Below are 18,907 nucleotides of genomic sequence, written 5' to 3' on the forward strand. Positions count from 1 at the left end.
ATTTGTTCACATCTCCTCAGGGGAGACTCCTGCCAGGAACAGCAGGGAGCCTATGTGTCAGGACTGGGGGGCTCTGGGGCGCTGTGGGGAAGCCGGGAGCTGCAGGTTGGAACTGGGAGGCATCGCCAGAGGTCTGTGTGTGCGGCGCTGTTGAGTAGCAGCGGTGGTGCTGGGAGGACAAGAAGAGGGGCTGAATCCCTTGTGGGGAGAATGGGGTGATGGGCCATGTTGTGGGTGATTTGGGACAAGAGAATTTGGGGACTGGTTTCTTTGCCTATTCTCTTTATCTCCCCCTTTACCACCAATGAGTCGTCAGACCCCCTGTCCCCTCTGTCCGTGTCAGGGATCTGCCATGCTTCCCCCTCCTCCAGCTGAGGGGGTCTCTCTCACCCCTCTGTCATGCTGAAGGATCCCCTTCCCACAGGATCCCCCACTCACTGCAGGTGGCGCCTCCTCGTGGCCGCTCTGGGGATTAGCTCTTTCCAGGTCTGAGGCCCCCTTCTGCTGCTCACTGCACACCCTGCAGCCGCTCGTTCTCTCCCTCTCTGTGGCTCATGTCTCTACGCCTGTCTTCCCCTTCCAGGGTATCAAAGTCTTTCCTTACCAGCAGGTTTAGGCAGCCTTCCCATTCACTGCCCCATGGTGCCACTTCCCCAGTGGAACCCGAACCTGCCCTCTCCCTGGATTCCAGCTCAGGGACCATCTGATCAGCAGCCAAGGTCTGCACCATCCTGAGCCTTGCTGCCTTTTCGCTGAGACTTTCCTGCCCCTTCTGGCTCCCCACACCAGGTGTGCCAGCCCTAACTTCCTCCCCCCAGGGAGTGACTGCAGACTGCTTCCCTGCAGCCCCTCTCTGCTGTCAGCTCCCTAGCTTTCTAGAAGCCCTGCCTGCTCCTGCACAGGTGAGCTTCCCCTAATTAGGGCTTTCTTCTCAGCCTGGTAGGTTAATTGGCCCACCTGTCTTCCATTAACCCCTTTTGGAGCAAGTGTGGGGTGAACGCCCCATCACAGGCCCCTCTCCACCCACCTCCTGTTAAGCGGCTGGGCCTGGCATGAGAATGTCCGTACTGTAGTCCTGTCCACAAGCTCAGTGTCCTGATTCAGCATCTCTGGGGCTCAGTCGGATGGAAGGAGAGAGAACTGTGTTCCCAGTGAAGTTCACGGGGGTCTGGATGGAGATTTGTGGCCTAGGCCAAGGTGTGGAGGGGTCAGAGGAGACTGAAGGACCGTGGATTCGGGGGAACTCCCAGGAGATTCTCCAGAGACTTGAGGCAAGAGCTGTCTAAACACCGTAATGAGAGCAGCCAGGGGGTCCGCCCATGATGTGTGTGCTGCTTGCAGGGTGAACGACTGCGTCCTGCGGGTGAACGAGGTGGATGTCTCTGAGGTGGTGCACAGCAAGGCAGTGGAGGCACTGAAGGAAGCAGGCCCGGTGGTTCGACTTGTGGTGCGTCGGAGGCAGCCCCCACCTGAGACTATAATGGAAGTTAACCTGATGAAAGGACCCAAAGGTGAAATCTCTTAAATGGCTGCGGTAGCCTAACCCAGCCCCTGTGACTGGGACATAAATGGCCTGGGGGGCGGTGGGTCGGGACTGAGGGGAGCAGCAAGCTGTGTGGGGCCTGGGAAATCATGGGTCAGGATCTGGGCAGCACAGGGTTCCCTGCGCCAGTTGAACAGATGTGTGGTTATAGCAACACTTGGTAGTCAGAGCGTACTGGCCTCTCCATATGTCCCTGATTGCTCGGGGACCAGAGGCCACCATCCTCTCCATCTGCTCCATGTGCTTAGCCAAGCCCAAGTAACAGGCCCCCAACAGGAGGAGCTGCATGAGAGCGTGGGCGGAGGAGCAAGGTGAGCGACCATTGGCGTTCTAAATTCCCTGCGTCCCCAGGCAGGTGTTTTCCACTCACCATCTAGTGACTCTTCAGTCTCCTCTCATTGCCTCTTGTGTTCTCCTCAGGACTAGGCTTCAGCATCGCAGGTGGAATCGGAAACCAGCACATCCCAGGAGACAACAGCATCTACATCACCAAGATCATTGAGGGAGGGGCTGCCCAGAAGGATGGCCGGCTGCAGATCGGGGACCGGCTGCTGGCGGTGAGCACACGCACCTTCCTCTGGGCTCTAGAGAGCGACAGAGGGAGGTGGGGATGCCAGGTCTCTGTGAGGTATCTGATCTAAAGCTCTCTCTGCCCAGCACTGGCTCTTGCTCCATATACAGCCTAGGCTTTCCATTGCTCCAGTGCCCTTTCTCCCCACTAGCTCTCCTTCCCAAGGCCTGGGCACCAGGGTTATATCGCTGCGCCCCAGTGGGCAATGAGCAGGAGTTGTTAGTTTGCACTCGCTGATCATTAGATTGCCATAATGACAAAGTCCCACCAGCTGGATTCCTATCAGGGCAATGGAGAAGGGACAGGGGAGAGCTTGTCCCAGAACAGACCAATGGGTAGTGGCTGCTTTGCATCACCAGGGTGACACAGAGCAGCCTGAGTGAGCTGGTGAATGTGGCCTGCTGGATGTAGGATTGTTCCCGGTTGTTACTATCACTGTTTGCTGACAAGGTGAATGTCCCGGCAGGGCTGGGGCTCGGGGCCCTGAGTGAATTCCCAAATATGACATTAATGACATGCCTGAGATTTGATGTGCACTGAAGTCAGGGATTCCCACAGCTCCCCATGGCTGGGAAGGGACCGCACTTTGGACACTGAATAAACAAAGGATGATCATGTTCCTATATTTTGGGATAGTGGCTGCGTGGTGCAGTGAAATGAGTGACATGCAGACCCGGAGAGGGTATAACTGGCACTGTAAGGAGGAGTTTCTGTGTCATGAAGATAAACAAATACCCCGTATGTAAAAGAGGGACAAGGTAACTAGCCCGACTTCCGTTAGAGGAAGGGACAAGCTGTCAAGCTTCACAGACTCTTCCTCGGGTCTGGAGAAGGCAACCAGTATGTCCAAGCTAAACACAAGGTGGGACAGATTGTTAAGCATAAGCGGTTCACACATGCTGTAGGAGACCACTGAAAGTGAAGTGGGCAGTTACAGTTAGTGGGCAGAAGGTGTGTTAAAATGGTTGTAATGAGCCATAAAACCAGTGTCTCTGTTAAGACCATGGTTTTTAGTGTCCAGCCGAGTTCTGAATGGAAGTTCCCAGCCTCATCTCTAGAAGGCGTTGTGCAGGTTTCCTGTGAGGACCAGGACTGGGAAGTCAGATACCGAGTGATCCCTTTGAGAAAAGTGTTCACCCATGGGTGACCGGCTGTTTTGTCTTATTTTTCTTTGTGAGTTCATTCGAGAGCGTAGTGATTGTCGGGTTTCACCCACATTGTTGTCATTGGGGCATTGAGTGCATTGGATGAGGTACACCACACGTTGCGATAGGCTTGTGTAGGACCCATGGATCCTGAAAGGTGTGTTGTGGGGGGTGTTGATCATTGTATCAGCAGAGCTGTGTCTGCAGGTTTTGCATCTGTTGTTCTGGCAGGGTCTGGAGCTGCTCTGAGTTGGCGTCTCCTGGTCTGTGTGGAGCTTGCTTCTGATGATGAGCCAGGCGAGGCTGGGGGTTGTTTGAAGGCTAGAAAAGGGGATTCAGGAAATATTTTTTTAAGGATGCGGTCCCCATCAAGTCTGAGTTGTAATCATTTGATGATACCCCAAAGAAAGGTTGAGGCAGTCTTAAGACAAAAACACCCTGTCACCCATGGGCGAGCACTTTTCTCAAAGGGATCACTCGGTATCTGATCTCCCAGTCCTGGTCCTCATAGGAAGCCTGCACAACGCTTTCTAGAGACGAGGCTGGGAACTTCCATTCAGAACTCGGCTGGACACTAAAAACCATGGTCTTAACAGAGACACTGGTTTTATGGCTCATTACAACCATTTTAACACACCCTTCTGCCCGCTAACCCTTAATAGCCCACTTCACTTTAAGTGGTCTCCTACAGCATGTGTGAACCTCTTATGTTTAACTTGGACATGCTGGTTGCCTTCTCCAGACCTGAGGAAGAGCTCTGTGAAGCTCTGTGAAGCTCGAAGCTGTCCCTCCAACAGAAGTTAGTCCCATAAGAGATACCTGGGACCAACGCGGCTGCAACAACGCTGCCAACGGCAGTGTTTGAAAGGCCTGGTGAATGGCTGTACTTGTTGCACGCAGTCTGGGAATCACTCTAGCTGTTTCTGCAGCTGAGATGCAACCCAGCACATGCTACTGAAACGCCACTTGGAGACACGTCACATCCCACTTCACCGGGGATGTAGCAGTGAAACAAAACCGGGATTGTTTGAACCCAGTCCTTTATCTCCTCCCTGACCCCTCCTCTGCCTCTCATAGAATCACAGAATATCAGAGTCGGAAGGGACCTCAGGAGGTCATCTAGTCCAACCCCCTGCTCAAAGCAGGACCAATCCCTGGAATCCCAGGGAAGACAGCAGTAATGGAAAGCTATGCACTCGTTAGGCCAGGGGGACCGGGGTGGGGGATCATTTGCTGGAAAAGTTCTATCTGGTAGAGACCAAACAGCAACTCAAGTAGTAGAAAGGACCTCATGCCTTTCTGTTTGTTTCCTCTGTCTCCCTCACTGCCCCCGGCCCCTCTCTCGCAGGTGAATAACACGAACCTGCAGGACGTGCGGCACGAGGAGGCGGTGGCCTCTCTGAAGAATACCTCCGACATGGTGTACCTGAAAGTGGCCAAGCCTGGCAACGTCCACCTCAACGACATGTACGCGCCCCCCCGACTATGCCAGCAGTACGTACGCCAGCCTGCCAGCCTCAGCCCGGCTCCCAGGAGAGCACAGCTGTGCCACAGTGCCACAAGAACCCTTGGGGAAGGATGTGGGGGGTGAACAGCAGGGCCGAAGGGAGAGGGGCATGTGAGAGTGTGAAAGGGGATGGGAGGGTCTTGGGAGGTGGGGAGCCCCACAGGGTGCGGGGCACTGGAGGGAAATGTGTGCTAGCAATGGGAACACAGGGCTTGTGCTCCCTAGTTGTAGACCAGAGCAGCCGGGCCCAGGACTTCTGCTCCTGATTTTGTCTTTTCCTTCTCTGCAGCCTTCTCAGCCTTGGCCGATAACCACATAAGCCATAACACCAGTCTGGGTTACCTCGGCAGTGTTGAGAACAAACCCACCTACCCAGCCCCGCCACAGGTGACCCCATCTAGGTACTCGCCCATCCCTCGACATATGATTGGGGAGGAGGACTTCACCAGGTGAGCAAGGGCCTGAGGGTAGAGACAGCTCAGAGAAAAAGCTCTGGGAGATCCCCCTCCCTCTCGAATCCCTTCTCTCTCCCTCCCTCCCTCCCTCCCTTCTTTTCCAAGGGATCTGTAGGTGGAGTGGCAATATTTATTGACCTAGTGAATCCGTCCCCAGCCCCCAGGCCTAGGGCCACAGGTGCTGAGCTTCCTTGCAGCAGGTGCCAGCACAAAACCCCTATTTGTTAGGGGGTTTAGCGTTCTTTAAAAGTCCCTGGGACAGATTCTGCTCCCTCAGGCCTGTGGAAATCCTGAGTCTCCCTCTTGATTTTGATGCATAGATACCATGGGGATAAGCACCAAGCTAGAGAGATCATTTTAGTGGCTCTGACCCCATTCCCCATGTCCCTCCCATGCCCCTTTGCCCCCTCTGCTCCTCTTTGAACTCTTTTGAGACTTAAGTGCTCCTACATTTATGATTCTTTGGTTTTCATTTCCTTTGCTCATTAAAAATCTGGTTAAGGCAAATCACATTTATGGTGGAATCCCACACAGGCAATTCAGGCCGTTCCCCCTGCTCAGAGCCCAGGGATGCTCCCCACCAATGCACCAAAACCTCTGGAGATGATGCTGAGGTCCTTTGGGATGATAGTAGTGGAAAAACGTTGTCAGCCCAATTACATCTCTTCATCCTGGGCCATGCATGCGTTTCTGCTTTGAGAGTCCTGGCTCCTCTTCCATCTGTTCATTTCAAACTGTTCATGCAGCAGGGATTCTGCCAATGCTCTGAGTTCTCCTGCTTCCTGCATGTCACTCTGAGGTTCCTCGCTCATCATTAACATCATATACAGAGCAATTCAATTTGGTTCCTAAGTGGTGCCAGCTCTTGCCTCTCTCTCGGGGGAGCAAGGAGCAGAAATAGGTCTTGGGTGAGTGTGAAGTAGGACACAAAGCTCTTTGAGGCAGAGAAAGACAAAGGGCTTTAGTCACTGTTACTGTGATTTGCTACTTTCTGTCTTTAGCATACAGCTGGGGTTGGTTCACAGTTAGAACTGACTTCTAGCGTTTGGTAACAGCAGGGCTACAATTGGCTTTAGGGTTGGGGTGACAGCAGGGTTAGGACCAGCTCAGGGTAGGGGCTGGGGTGACAGCAGGGTTAGGACTGGCTCAGGGTGGGGGTTGGGGTGACAGCAGGATTGGGACCAGCTCAGGGTAAGGGTTGGGGTGACGGCAGGATTGGGACCGGCTCAGGGTGAGGGTTGGGGTGACAGCTTGGGACCCCCTTTGCAGCCCTGTGCTGTCGCTGGGCCCTGTCACGCGGGTCCAGGGGGCTGGGTTCTGTCCCTGCTTTATTTTCTCTCCCTGAACAGGAGCTCCTGTGTGTCCAGGGCAGTGTGGAGCTAAGTCCCTCCACATTGCCCTGAACGTGCACTTCTGTCCCCGTAACCAAGGTCTGCCATATCCTGCGGCTCCAGCTCCCCTGCCCCTGGCAGCCGTAACCCTGGGGGCTGTGACTGGAGGCGTGTAGTGTATCATGCACATTCGGCCCATTACTGTTGGGCCTTTCTGTGTCAGACGCACATTCATGTGGACAGACAGGGTTAAAGCAGCCCCTCCCCTCCATCCTCTCCCCTCTAGACCCTTAAGCATGGACTGGGCATGAAGAAGCAGTGACTGGGCCGTTGTTTGTGATGCAGTGCCAGTGACTGGCCGCTAGAGGATGCTGCTGCCCAGGAGCCAGCAAGGCAGAGACGCCAGGGCGGCGGGGGGGGGAGCCGTGTCTGACAGGAATGACAGGCCAGCGCCGGCTGCTGCTGTATTCTCCAGTCTCTGATTTGTCGTGTGGTGGGCTCTGCCGTCCTCGGCTAGGCCAGCTTCACTTGGCGTCTCAGTGAGCTGCCTCCAGCACGTGCATCCTCCGCAGCCAGCCCTGCACTCACCTCCCGTGGCAGGCAGGGCCCGTGCCGTGCTCCTGCTCCGGCTCACTGTGCAAGCGGCTTCCCTCCCGCTCACCCCTCGCCTTCTCGGGCCGGAAGGGAAGATAGCAGTAATGGAAATCTATGCACTCATTAGGCCGGGGGACCGGGGTGGGGGATCATTTGCTGGAGAAGTTCTATCTGGGTAGAGACCAAACAGCAACTCAAGTAGTGGAAAGGACCTCACGCCTCTCTGTTTCCTCTGCCTCCCTCATCCTCCTGTACCACGTGCAACAAAACACCTTGACGCACTCCGCGCCCTGTGCAGGAGCCAGTGCAGTCTCCACATGCGTTTTACTGCTGCGTGACCAGCAGTCACCTCTAGCCCAGGGGGCAGCTAGGGGTCTCTGGTAGCCAGCCGTTCCGCTGAATCAGCACTGAGCCCCTATCCCCGCCTGGGGCGGGGCTGCGCTGCAGGAGGAGGGTTGATTGAGGAAGAGCCATTGCTCCTACAGTTAGCGCGGACCTCAGTGCCCACCATGCTGCTAGAGGGTGCTCTACTGCTGAAGGCAGTTGGGGGTTTTTGGTGGGTGGGGTGCGGCATAACATCCAAGTCCTGGCCTTTCTGTAGTCATTAACCACCCCACTGCACTTTGTTTGAAATGAGGGTTGGGGCGTTAATGCTGCAATGTCCTACTCACGAATTGCATCCGACTTCCACATGAGTGTAAGAGAAGAGAAGGGTGTGAATCATCACTGAGATCAGTTGGGTAGAATAAGAGACTTAGTTCTTTGGGGCTTTATCCTGTTCTTCCCCGGTTCTTGTAGAGCACCCTTTGATGAGATCTTGTTGTTCTGTCTTTCTCCGAATTGTCTGGGGCTGGTCACTGGTGGAGACAGGATATCGGACTGATTGGACCACTGGGCTGATGCAGAATGTTCTTGTGTTTTCCTTCTGTTTCGCATTGGAGACAACAGAAGGAGAGCTGTACGAAGCCCAGGAGATCACCTTTGTATAGGCACAGCTTTCAGACCCAGCGTTGTGCTCTTTCTGTTCTCTTTGCAAAGCCAGAGAGCCAAGGGCTTTTCACTGTGGACAGAACTCACTGTTGGGCTCAGTGGTGGCTCAAACCTCCAGGCCGTCAGTGCTGTCCTGCTGTAGCAGTGGCCGTTGTGATTCCAGGAGGTCAAGCTGTGTGTAGATGTGAGAGCGCTGGGGACCACAAAGGAGGAGTATGGAGAGGCCTTTCCAAGGTCCAAGGAAGCAGAGCAGGTCTCTGATATAACCCTAGATGGTTTTCCCTGCTGATGTTGGTGAACAAGAAACAAGATCAAACTGTAGTGACATTGCGGCTTCCTTCAACAACAGCAGAAGCCGTAGCACAAACTCCTTAGCAAACCTGCCTCAGATCACCAGGTAAACTCTCTTGTAGCTGTTGTTGCAAAAATGCTGAAGTCCAGCTTGAGGGTCCGAGCCAAGGTCTTCCTTGCATTGTAATACAGGAGACACATGGGGAAACTCCAGCTGTGAAAGACCATGATCTGTCGTGAGGAACAATGGCGCCTCCAGGCAGTACTGTGTCCTGACACCCTTAAGGCATGGTGCGTGTGAATTGCAGGTTATTATGGTGCAGGGAACTCACCCTGTGTGCCAGTATGGAGAATAGCTCTTCTAGTGCATTTGATCCTGGAGAGGAAAGGGCTGCCTAGAGTGGGACACCAACTGGGGAGAGTGAGGAGTCTGTGTGGGCTGCATAGCCACCTCCTTCTGCCCTGGAACATGACTGTGGATCCCAGGGCAGAACTGGCTGTTTGTCATGCCTGAGGAGAAGCACTCAGCACGGGTCTGAGTGTGACTGGAGGAAGGGGCCCAGGAACCACACAGCTGCTCTGGGGCTGGGCCGTTGTTTTCTTTCATTCAAAATCGGGATGAAACAGGAGAGTTGTCTGCCTGCTTCTAGCTGCCATAGGGTGAGGACTTCAGCACACTCTGCAAGGGAAATCTGTGTGTCAGGGGCTGGCAGTGAGCTCCTGTCTGCCATGGAGGTATGCTGAAGTGAGATCACACCACCTGCAGCCTGCTTTACCATGCACCACAGCTGTGAGTGAGTGATGTCCCCTTTTGGGGTGGGGATCTGCTCCTGGAGCTCTTGGCCAAGTCATTCGCCTATTTACAAACTAACCCCTCCAGGCCCCCGTGCTGCCAGCCACGTGACGTTTCCATAGGATTTGGCTGAGATCACTCTGTGTCCGTGCCTTTGCGGGGACAAAGCGTTTACATTAGGCAGCTGCCATCCATTACTCCAGGCAGACACTTCAGATGTGGCTTCCAAAGCCAAGAGGCAAAGGGAGCAACTGAGAGGAAATGCACCCAGACCTGCATCCACGGAGTGGTTCAAACACAGCTAGGGAAGCAGGGTTAAAAGTGCTGCCCTGATCTGGCCAGTCAGTGGGGATGGGGCCACACCATGTCAGAACACTGCTAGCCTCATCTAGTTGAGTCCTGTCTAGTCTGAGGTGTGGCTAACCACAGGCTGTCCAGACCACATTAGAAACCTTTTTGGGTGGACCTGTGCTAAACCAAATTAAAACCTGGTTCCTTTCCTTGAGTCCTAGCCTGATATAGACAGTCCAGAGAGCGATGCTGGACACAAAGGACACGAGTCCAGCCATGCAGGGCTAGCACAAGGCAGGGTACTGGTCACCGCCCACCCCCCACCCCAATATTTGGGGCCAATCCTGATTTGAATAAAAGGGGCCATGATTTTGGTGCTGTCTCATTCCAGCCCCATGTGGGTGAGTCACTCCATGCAGAAGAGGCCATGGCTGTGTAAAGAGCTGTCCCCTGTTCCCCGCTCTTCTGCAGAACCACATGAGGGTAATGTTCTCTTTTGTCAGATGTTCAGAGAGTGGTAGGGTCTGAATACGATCACTTTAATCTGATGGTTTCTTCTAATGCAGGGTTATTGTATTGATGATGAGGTGTGGGGGCTCCCTGCACGCTGAGCCTCTTGTGCACACAGCTATGTGGTAGGGCAGCAGATAGAATTGTGTTGTCTGTTCTCCTGATCTGCCTGGATGGGCAGCAGCCAGTCCTCCCATCAGTGTCAGAGTGCCCCGTCAGCTGACGGTGTGAGTAGTGCGCTCGGCGAACAGTCAGAGGCTGTTAGTACAGCAGATGGTTGACATGAATCAGGTGTTCTTGCCTGTATCAGTGAGCAGTGTATCTGCCCCCTGGCACTCTGTTACTGCATGCTGATTTGGCCCCAACTGCATCTGCATTTTTGAAGAATCACACCCAGGAAACACTATGGAATTTGATTAGCATTTTGATGCCATTGCACTTCTGTATTCTAGGGGAAGGGGCTACTGAGGGGCCTAGTGTCAGTGCTGGTGGGAGCGGTTAACACGAGCCAGGATCTGTTGTTGGAGAATATTCCAAGAATACAAAGTAAATTTTGATAGCTTATCCTTTGTTCCGCACCTTGGCTTGGGTGATACTGGCTTTGCCTGCGAGGGCAAGAATGGGTTAAGTCTATAAGGTCTAAGCAGAGTGAAGTAAGTGCTGAAGTCTGTGTCCTTTCAGTAGCTGAGTGCGGGTGAAGAAGACCCGTGTCCTGCAGCAGCCCCAGGAGAGAGAAGGCAGAGATAAACAGAGCAGGGGGTTGACAGCTGAGAGCATTCAGAACATTCCTGTTCCTCGCACGTGTCCCAGTTGGGGAGCAAGAACCAGGCAGGGAAACCACAGGCAGAGCGTGCAGCACAGCAATGTTCACCGTTAACGTCTCATCATCCATGTCCTATGGGGGACCCCCATCTCTCTCTCCCTCCCGGCAGCGGCCAGGCCGTAGGAAGAAATGGGACCAAAGGTACTGTTTTGTAATACCACTTAGTCTGAGCTGATGTAGGGAAGGGGAGTGGGACCATTGTCCAGACAGTGAGGAGCGTCTGGGAGAGGTTTCTGGGCCCGGGGTGCCGTGCTTGGCTGGGGTGATACTGGAACGGACCGAAAAGTCCTAGCTGTTCAATGCCTGGCATTTCTGCTTGTGCCAAGCCTTGGTATAACCTAGGAGTTAACAATGCTTGTATTGGAAGGCAGACAGGAGTGTGTGTTAACATCAGCTGGATGTAACCCAGACACAGAACTGGAATTAGGGGTTGGTATTGGGGGAACATGAGCCTTCAAACAACCCCTCCCTGCAGTGGTTCGGAGGGGTCTGTCTGTCAGCAAGACTGCAGGGCACTGGGACTTACAGACTCCAGATTCTGTAAGCAGAAGACTGAACGCTCCAGGTTGGACACAGTGGTTTAGGTGTCGCAGCCAGACAAACTGCTCTCCCTGCTGTCTGAGAGTTCCTAGGGTCACAGAGAACAAGGCCAGCTGAGAGCTCATGGGAGCCAGCCTGGCCCCCTTCCCTGCAGCATCCTGTCTCTGCAGAAATGCCACAGTGGTTTAAGGGCTGGTGTCCGTAAGCCACAGAGATGGCAGCTTTCAGGGCAGGAGGGGGCAGCCTATGAAGTCAGGTCCAGAGGTCCCATCCAGTCCATCTCTTAGGGGCCAGGGCAGGGTTGTTCTCTATTGGACATTTACTAGCATAGTGCCGTGGGACCCCCATCCCTTCCCCTGGATTGCTGCCACTTTAACACGTTCCTCCACAGCAGACGCTCTGGCTTCATTATTAATACATGTCCTGGGTATTTCCATCATCTTCCTGGGTAACTTTAGAGATAAATTGTTGTTAAACTCTCTGACGAATCTCAGCATTTTGGTATAAATTTGTTCCACTTAATGCTTAGTATTTTCCTCAGCCATTTGCTTCTAAGGCACTTAAATGTCTATCTCCGTGTATCTTTGGTGGATTTCCAGCTTTCACATCCATATGTTATGACAGAAATAACATTTGGGTTTAAGATTTGTAGTTTGGTCTATAAATTAGATTTTCAATGACCAAATCTTGTTTAAGCTAGTAAATCAGCATTTCTCAAACTGGAGTCTTGACCCAAAAGGGGGTCACAAGCCTTTTGTAGGGGGGTCACAGTATTGCCACCCTTACTTCTGTGCTGTCTTCAGAGCTGGGCGGCCGGAGAGTGGCAGCTATTGGCTGGGCGACCAGCTCTGAAGGCAGCGCTGTTGCCAGCAGCAGCAAAGAAGTAATGGTGGCATGGTATGGAGGGAGGTGGTTGTCAGAGCCTAAAATGTTTTCAAAGGGGGTCCCGGCAAAAAGAGTTTGAGAACCCTTGTGATAAATGCAGCTGCTGCCTTGCCAATTTGTGACATTATTGCTTTCTGGACATTCCCATTAGCTTGCATGTTAATGCCACGGTACGTGAATTGACTCACTTCTTTCTTCCTTTGCCTTCCAAAGAAATACTTCAGTTGGTAATTGCTGGGGTTCTTGTTCAATTTGTTTTTTCATAATTAACTATTAATCCCACCTGTTTTGTGATGCTGGACAGTCTTTCAGTCTTTGCTTATATGTTAGTTGAACTATCACTTAGAAGGACTGTGTCATCAACAAAATCTAGATCTTCTAGTGTCTTGTTGCTGAACCATGCATTACCTGTGTTGGATTTGTCCATAAGGAAATCAATGGCAATGCCAAACAGGAGAGATGACAGAACACATCCATCCTTGACACCAGTGTCTGTGTTAAATCATTCACTCACAGCTGCATTTATTTCACCTGGGCGACCTGCACTTTGATATAAAGCCTTGATAAAGTTAATTATTTGTGGCACCTGAGAGACTAACAAATTTATTTGGGCATAAGCTTTTGTGGGCTATAACCCACTTCATCCAATGAAGTGGGTTTTAGCCCACGAAAGCTTATGCCCAAATAAATTTGTTAGTCTTCAAGGTGCCACAAGGACTCCTCATTGTTTTTGCTGATACAGACTAACACAGCTACCCCTCTGAAATCTGTTAATTATTTGTGTTAGTATTCAATAGCACTTCAAGATATTCCAGAGTGAATCGCGATGGAGGCTGTCAAATGATTTTGTAAAATCCATTCCTTTGACAGAGTGGGTTTTGCCAGTCAGTGCTCTTTGGTTATTCTCAGGGTGAAAGTCTGGCTGGCATAAAACTGCCTCCCAGCTCACTGCCCGATAGCTTTGGCCTGGTGGCATGTTGCCCAGGCTGCAGCTTTCCTGGAGCCCTATTGTAGTCCCCAGAGTCAGTCCTTCCCTTCCCCAGCTCCTTTCCTCTGTGTACAGAGCCCTGTTCAGCCAGCTGCTAAGCTCCAAACGCCTCCAGCCCTTGGCCTAGATCCTGTGACTGACGGGAGCCCTAGGCTCCAGCCTGTTGGATGGTGCAACTCCCAGCACCTGCTCTGTGATTTGTCTGCCTCCTCATTTCTGACTGATGAGTTGCAAGAGGCTGAGCTTGGGTGCCGGGGAGACTTCACCCCTGCCGGATTCCAGGTGCGTCAGGAAGCTCTCGCCCTGCTGTGCTCGGTGGCTTTCCTTCTTTCTGCACAGCTGCAAGCACCAGATCCCAGGGCACTGCAGTTGACTTGGTTGGCAGTTGTGCCCTCCTTTCTCTAAATGTCTCTGATGTCTGTTCACATAGAGAGCCCCGGAAAATCATCCTGCACAAAGGCTCCACTGGACTGGGCTTCAACATCGTCGGGGGAGAGGATGGAGAGGGGATCTTCGTCTCCTTCATCTTGGCTGGCGGCCCCGCCGACCTCAGTGGGGAGCTGCGGAGAGGAGATCGCATCTTATCAGTGAGTCCTGTCACTGCTGTTGAGAGAGGCCTTGACCAGCTGCAGGGCTTGTGTGCAAGGAGCTGCTCTCGCTGTTATAGCTGCATGATGTCTAGCAGTCTGCCTCTTCAATCTACCTGTCTCCCCTACCTCGGGCATTTACAGAGCTCCTGTCCCCTGGCCTCTAGCAGTTCATTTGATCTCCTTGTGTTTTGCATTCCTAGTTATCATTCTCAGCAGTGCAGACACAAATGCATCAGACTCTTTCCACAGCAAAATGAGGCTGCCCAGGCAAAGCTAGGAGAGCGAGGCCTGGATACCAGGCCCCGCGATTAGAGCCCCAGCAGCTAAGTCAGGACAGCAATGTACACAGTCCTGCTGGAGTTCCAGTCACAGACGCAGCAGGGTCACTTCCACGTGTGTTTTCATTCCTCAGCTCTGAGTGTGCACGAGGAGCTTTGCAGTATGAAAACTTTGCAGTTTGGCCAACAAAACCCAGATTCCCCCCCCTCAAAGAGTGAGGAGTCCCAAGGTGCAGACGGGGGCAGTAGCTCTGTGTGCTCAGGGTAGCTGTGTGTGTGGATGCTGCCTAGAAACCATCCTTTCAGCCACACACCAGAGAGATTCTTTAGCGGGGTTCTGAGCTTGGCCTGGCAGGGTCCATTCCATCTCTCAGTTTGGCCCCTGCCACTCTGATGAGTGTATTGATTCCATGCAGATGAGGCCAAAGCAGATCTGGGTGGGGGGCGGATTTTCCTCCTTTCCCTGGGGTTTTGAAGATTCCCACCAATTTGTGCCCTTACCTCACAGGGACTGACCCACAGATGTGACTCCCAACACTGAGCAGCAGCGACCACTGTAGAGCAAGGTTCAAATTCCTCAGCCTGACCCTGTTGTTCCTAGCACCACTGTCCAAGCTTTTGCCAATCCAGGGAGGGAGAAGCAGAGGCTAGGAATTACAGCTGAGCCCTGGGGCAGAAATGCAGATTGCCACAATGCTTAGGAGGGGAATGATTCTCTCCGGGTGTGTCTCCACAACAAGCCAAGGTGTGATTGTAGAGCAGGGAGGCATACCCACGCTCGCTTCCAGCTAACTAGTGCAGGCAACAAGAGGAGTGCGGGTGCAGTGACATGGGCCAGCAACAGGAGTCCAAGCCCCCTGGGGACCTAGGTATGTACTCAGCTAGCCCATGGCACCACGTCTACGCTTCTAGAGACCTTGGTTCGAACACAGAGAGGGTCTCAAGGGAGTTTGGAATGAAATCTCCAAGATGCCTTTGTTCACATCATAAAACAACAGTACTTGGCGTAACTGGTGTGGGCTGAAATCGCAGGTCGGGACTGCGGAGGCGTGGCTAGAAGTCCAGGACGGGACGAGCCGGAGGTGCCTTGGCAGACCAGTGAGTAGGGAAGCTTGCACAGCCCTTGCCTCCGCTAGCCCTAGCTCTAAGGAGTTCTCTAGGGCTGCTGGAGATCTGTATTGCTAGGGAAGACATCAGTCACCTAGAATCCAGGCATTGCCCCCCCACCATCCCAAGATTCCGAGGCCTTTACTCTAGTGGGGTAACAGATAGGGTTCAGTTGGGAGCTGGACTTTGAGCTGAAAAGATCCCCAGATGCAGCTGAGCGTTTGGCCCTGAGCAAGCTAGTGGGAGGGCACTGTCTGGGGAGGAATGCCCTGGTATCTCCTCCTGGACAGCGCATGGGGTAGGGCAAGGGCTCTCAATCATCTGAGTGAAGGAGGACTCTAGATCAGGGGTGGCCAATCTGTGGCTCCGGAGCCACATGCGGCTCTTCAGAAGTGAATATGCGGCTCCTTGTCTAGGCACCGACTCCAGGGCTGGAGCTACAGGCGCCAACTTTCCAATGTGCCGGGGGGTGCTCACTGCTCACCCCCTGGCTCTGCCACAGGCCCTGCCCCAACTCCACCCCTTCCCGCCCCCCTTCCCTGAGCCTGCCATGCCCTCGCTCCACCTCCTCCCCCCCTCCCCCCCCCCCCCCCCCCCCCCCGAGCCTCCTGCATGCCATGAAACAGCTGATCAGGAGGTGTGGGTGCTGATCGGTGGGGCTGCCGGCAGGCAGGAGGTGCTGGGAGTGGGGCAGGGAGCTGATGTGGGGCTGCTGATGTATTACTGTGGCTCTTTGGCAATGTACACTGGTAAATTCTGGCTCCTTCTCAGGCTCCGGTTGGCCACCCCTGCTCTAGTTTGATCTGAGAGACTGTGATTGTATCTAGAGCCTTTTTTGGAGAGGGGTCAGAGTGTGTGTGTTATTTGTAATGGTTTCCTGTTTGGCTGCTGAAATCGGTGTGTATCGTTTCTATCGGCTGTTGCTCTTACGCAGCCTGTAGTTTGGAGTACTAGTCCTTCTCTACACAGGACAGTGTTTCGGTGTGAGCTTAGGTGTGAATTCAAACTGGTCTAGTTATACTGGTATACCCCACCCTCCCCATTTGGACATATTATACAGGTATAAGAGTAACTTTTTACATGTAGCTTATGATGCTTGGGAAGGGGTTTAAGAAAGCCACTCTTAGGGCATGTATTCACGGGTGGCAGTGCTTTCATGTGGCTTGCGTGGTCGCCAGCACTGGGAGAGCTCTAAAAAACCACCTCCACGAGGGCGTAGCTCCCAGCGCCGGTGCACTGTCTACACTGGCACTTTACACCGCTGAAACTTGCAGCACTCGGGGGGGCTGAGTTCACACCCCTGAGCGAGAAAGTTGCAGCGCTGTAAAGTGCCAGTGTAGACAAGCCCTTATATTGGAGTAAGTGCCCACCCAGGGGGACTGTATAACTAGATCAGTGTACCCAGTAAATCTTTTCCCTGTAGATAAGGCCTTAGTGATGGGAAAACCCCTTTCTCTCTAATGCATGTGAATTTGTTACTGTTAAGTTGTAGATATTGTCCTTCCCCCTCAGATGACTGAAATGCATTTTGAATCCACACACAGAAATATTTCAGTCCGTTGCCGGGCGTGTAGCAGTCACTGCAAGTTAACCCAGATTTTGTAGAGGTGACCACCAACTGAGTTTCAGTCGCTGCAGGTTCAATCAGTCCAGAACACCTCGCTGGCACAGACAGAGAAATGTCAACCTGACAACTGTCACCTTTACCATCAGAGCTGTCAGCTCCCTCACAGGTTTCCTTCAGTTCACCAGCAGGCAGTCCAGGGGAAAATGGGTGTATTCGCGGGAAGACTCCCTGCCTCAAAGAGTGAGGAGTCCTAAGGTGCAAACAGAGGCAGTAGCACTGTGTGCTCAGGGTAGCTGTGTGTGGACACAGTACCTTCCCCTGGCTGTATAGGGGGTGAGTGAAGCCATCTTCTCTCTGCACTATTCTCAACCAGCAATCTACCTGTGGTAGCCAAACGGCAACTTGCAGCGAGAGAGAGAGAGAGAGCAAGCTGTGCAGGTGTATCGCCGGCTAGGACTGAAGCCTGGGGTCAAGATATAAATGGGGGGTTTCTTGTGGCGTTGCAGAGCTTAGCATCTTAGGGGACGTTAGCTAAGGGGATTATTTTTGAAAGGGGCTTCTGAGCAGAGTGTATAGAGCAGACTTGAGAAGGGGGTCTCAGCTGGTGAGCTGAGGGCAGTTCAAGGCATTGTGGCTCTAAGCTGCCCTATCAATAACTAATCGGATTCCCTCATTTGTGTTTGGTCAGGTAAATGGTGTAAATCTCCGGAATGCAACTCACGAGCAGGCGGCAGCAGCTCTGAAACGGGCGGGGCAGACAGTGACCATCATCGCTCAGTACAGACCTGAAGGTAGGAAATTGCCAAGAGTGCTGACACGCACTGTACGGCCCGGCTGCGGGGCCCCCTCCCTTGTACACTAGCCCCAGCCAATCAAATCAAGGGCCCCAGCTCCAAGGTGATCCTTAGTCTTTGACTTTTCACTGTGGATATGTCACCCTGGCTATTAGACATGGGGCTGGAGTGCTCGTCTAAAGGCTCTTCAGCTGAAATTGCTCCCCACTCGATGGATGCGGCTCAGTGTTGTGTCATTGGCCCACCTCTAGCAGGAAGCATATGTTCCCCCTTGCATTGACATTCCAGCAGCCCCTCCTTTTTTGTCCATGTATGGAATTGGAAGTACCGGCAGCTATGCCTAGTGGTGACTTCTGCAGACATTCGTGGCTCTAAAGTAGCCTGTGAAGTTTTTCTCCATGTTCTGGAGGTCAGGCCTAGACTATGCACAGAGACCAGGACACACCATGCCCCTGACATGCTGGTTTTCTTGCCATCACATCTGGCTGATGCTATGGTTCAGCTGAGGTCACACGGTCCTTTGGGTTTGCACTCCCCTATCATCCTCTAGTCAGAGGTGGAGAACGAGTCTCCATCCCAAGTACAACTGGAGAGTGTCCACCCCTGGTGGACGAGAGTGATGCCTTTATTGCTCCTGCCCCCGTCGGCGCCCCCACCTCTCTTGGTGCACTCCCAGCTCCTGCCCCCCTCTTGACATGCCCCCCACCCCTGTTGGCATGTCCCTCACCCCCACCCCCTTTGGCACACCCCCCATTCCTGCACCCGCCATCCCTGCCCCTCTTGGTGTGCCATCCACTCCAAGTTGTCACTTAAGGTATCCTGAAAGGACAATGACATGCCCATGGTCCCAAGCCAGATAAGGACACTCACCTCATGTATCGTTCCTGATTCCCTCAGCTTAAGCTTGGTAGCAGGTTTACAGACTGACTACAGTATGCAGGGAACTTCCAAATTCCTTCAGTGACCAGCTAGACCAATGTTGGTGACCAGCCAAAGGGGGAACCCTTGGGTAAGGGGGCAACATCCAAGGTGTCTGGTCCCCTTCTCAAATAAATGTTGCAGCAGTAAGGGCAGCCCTGAGTGCACTGTAGGGTCCCACAATGTCAGTATCCCAAAAAATGGTGCTGATCCAAATGGACAGTGAGGCCTCGTCACATTTCACCCCCACAAGCTGCTAGGGACAGGCTCTCACCTCCCGCAACAGGAAGCTGTTGGTATGTGGACTTAGGTCTCACCTTGCAGGACATCCCAGAAGGGTGGGGAAGGAGACCGCAGCAGCAGACTGGCTCAGTTGGGTGGTAAAAAATGTGGGTC

The 18,907-nt window shown here is 53.2% G+C and overlaps 1 protein-coding gene across 1 annotated transcript in view; it reads left to right on the top strand.

Moving 5' to 3' along the window:
• Window positions 1-18,907, top strand: part of DLG3 (discs large MAGUK scaffold protein 3) — a 177,184-nt gene that overhangs the window by 105,956 nt on the left and 52,321 nt on the right. Inside the window, 7 exon segments of the mRNA XM_043522989.1 lie at window positions 1,342-1,511; window positions 1,964-2,100; window positions 4,608-4,733; window positions 4,735-4,753; window positions 5,056-5,215; window positions 13,688-13,844; window positions 17,488-17,590. Coding sequence (XP_043378924.1) covers window positions 1,342-1,511; window positions 1,964-2,100; window positions 4,608-4,733; window positions 4,735-4,753; window positions 5,056-5,215; window positions 13,688-13,844; window positions 17,488-17,590 — 872 coding nt within the window.

Source organism: Chelonia mydas, chromosome 9, assembly GCF_015237465.2.
Source record: "Chelonia mydas isolate rCheMyd1 chromosome 9, rCheMyd1.pri.v2, whole genome shotgun sequence".
NCBI lineage: Eukaryota > Metazoa > Chordata > Testudines > Cheloniidae > Chelonia > Chelonia mydas.